This window comes from Neltuma alba, unplaced genomic scaffold, assembly GCF_004799145.2.
Source record: "Neltuma alba isolate B1F8T4 unplaced genomic scaffold, ASM479914v2 tig00012047_pilon, whole genome shotgun sequence".
Classification (NCBI taxonomy): domain Eukaryota; kingdom Viridiplantae; phylum Streptophyta; class Magnoliopsida; order Fabales; family Fabaceae; genus Neltuma; species Neltuma alba.
This window is the reverse complement of record NW_021636612.1, coordinates 1-2,575: the sequence shown is the minus strand read 5'-3', so window position 1 is coordinate 2,575 and position 2,575 is coordinate 1. Positions and strand designations below refer to the sequence as shown.

Below are 2,575 nucleotides of genomic sequence, written 5' to 3'. Positions count from 1 at the left end.
ACTATAACCTAGTAGCGGTAACAATAAATTATACTCTTCTGGTCCTAAATGTAAAACCCTTTATAAGGGTCTTATATTTATGACTGGAAGAGTATTTTTAATTAGAACAATTAAAAATGGTAGATGAATTCTACTAACTTTTAAATAAATGGCAAGTGAAGCCCAAAAGTAGAATGAAAATGAAATTACCAATGAAGTCAGTCAAAAGCATCTGATACAGTATGAAACTTGTATTGGTGGTAAATCCTGTTCAATCCTACTTGTATAATAAACACTGTGCGATGTGCGCTAGCAAAAATGGTAGTGCCAGTAAAATGTATTTTGTCTGAACTCTGAAAGCATATATAGCTTTCTCTCTCTGCTCTCTCCCTTGCCTCCCAACTCAAACGCACACTCTCATCTCTCTCTCTCTCTACTGTAGTCTTGTTTTGAGATAGAGTGTAGAGAGAGAAAGCTAGAAAGAGATTTGAGGGGATGAGTAAAGCAAAGACTATCTTGTCATTGTAGGGTTTTCGTAAAACTTCAAAAATATTGAGAGACTAAAAAGAGCTCGTGCCACGCAGAAGAAGCAACGGAAAAAGAAGAATATATTAGAAAAAGAGACAAGGGAGCGAAATGCTGGTGCTCTATTGAACTTGAATTCGGAGGATCGGATTACGCAATTGAAGATCTCTCAGCTTCTACTCTGGAGCTGCACATTGAATTCCGCGATCTTCCGACATTTTCAGTTCCGCTTTTGAATGTAAATCGTTAGGGTTTTTTTTTTTTCTCCCTTCGATGTTACTGCTTGCATTGTTTCTCAAGTTATTTGTTTATGCAAATGCGTGCGTGTATAGTCTGTTTCGCTTGCGGTTTCCTGGGTTTAGCTCCATCAGATATCGAATATTGGGGTTATAGGAGCGTATTCAGCAGGAGGTCATTGCGGTCTCACACCTCAGTGAGGTCTTTATTGAATCAGATCTATGCCATCTAATTTCTTCATCACGAATTCGGATTTCTATATTGCTGCAAATGCTTAAATTTAGGAGCAATTTGTTTTTAAGCTGGGTTTTGGGGTGGGATCTGTGGTGTTCCTCTGTTATGGCATTCAAACGAGTGGGGTTCACCCTGTAGGCCTTTCGTAAATTCTATATGCTGTTACTCGTTTGAAAAGTGCCGATTTGTATAGTTGGCCAATTTGAGTATGACCGGCCATCATCTGATGAAGAGTTCAGTAGTAAACTAGTTTCATTGCTCTGAAATTTTCTTACCTCTGTTTTCAGAATCTGCATTCTGAGTTTAGGATTTCTGAAGTGGATTTTGCTGATTTTCATTACCAACAAACGAAAACGATGGAAAATGCGTTGGTTTATGTGCATAGGTCAGAGAACTGATAGAGCTCGCTTTAATAAAGGAAAATGAAGTCTGACACACCTCTTGATTATGCTGTATTCCAGTTGTCTCCAAAACGTTCAAGGTGTGAATAATACATTGCCTTTTCAAGCTGTCATGTGGTTTTCTATTTGTTATACTTTTGTTACATTATATATCGTTCGTTTTTTTTTTTTTTTAACTTTTTATGGGCAGATGTGAATTGTTTGTTTCAAGTAATGGAAATACCGAGAAGCTGGCATCAGGACTTGTAAGACATTTTGTGACCCATTTAAAGGTTGCCGAAGAGCAGGTTGCACTAGCAGTCCAATCATTTAAGCTAGGAATTGAGAGACACAAAAATGCAGAGGCATGGTTTACAAAAGGAACACTTGAAAGGTGAAAGCAGTGAAAATGAAGAAAATTTTACCATAAGAAATCCTTGTGTAGTTAACTTTCTAGTTCTCTCTTGGACTAATGGGCCTTTGGTGGTTGTAGGTTTGCACGCTTTGTTAGCACGCCAGAGGTTTTGGAAATGGTCAATACCTTTGATGCAGAGATGTCCCAGTTGGAAGCAGCACGGATAATTTATTCTAAGGTATGACGTGATGACCTATAGAATGTTGGTTGAAATAATTGTGTAAAACACTTGTTTGTCTTGCTGATCTCGGAAACTCCTTATTTCAGGGGTCTGGAGACCAGCGGATGGATTCTCAAGGTACAGCTCTCTTCGAAGATCATTCTTTTTCAGTATTGTACAACGGTATGCGCATTGGCTATGACAAGGGGTTTGAAAGGAAGTAGGGTCACTGTCTAGAGAAGCAAAGAAACTCTGTTGAACGGAAAATATTAATAGTTTTCATGATTAGACCTAATTGGGGGGGGGGGGGTATTAAAGAGAACATATATGCATTTAAAAGATAATGGGAATAATAACTTTGGAACTTTGAAGTTCATCAATAATCTTTCAATCCCAGCTCCTTTCTATTTTTCCGTAGAAAATATCTCTTTGTTGAGGCAAGACGATTCCATATGAGTGGACAGTTGTCTGTAATGGTTCATTTTGATAGCACTTAATGTGGTGAGAATCTATACCGTGTGTCATCTTGATGGAGGTTTCATATCTGGGTAGATAGAAAGGAAAGGAAATAAACCATAGCCCAAAAGACAAAGGAAACACTATTGAATTTTTATGCGTGTGAATGTTCCTTTGATTGTACCATAA

General features: G+C 37.9%; 1 protein-coding gene across 1 annotated transcript; it reads left to right on the top strand.

The window, feature by feature from the left end:
* Positions 1-387: 387 nt before the first annotated feature.
* LOC114721585 (COP1-interacting protein 7-like) lies at positions 388-2,113 on the top strand (the record flags this gene model as incomplete). The annotated part of the gene is made up of 5 exons (XM_028907439.1): positions 388-742; positions 1,361-1,456; positions 1,567-1,749; positions 1,849-1,948; positions 2,038-2,113. Coding segments are annotated over exons 2-5 (418 nt in total), but the record flags the coding sequence as incomplete, so codon positions are not given.
* Positions 2,114-2,575: the final 462 nt, after the last annotated feature.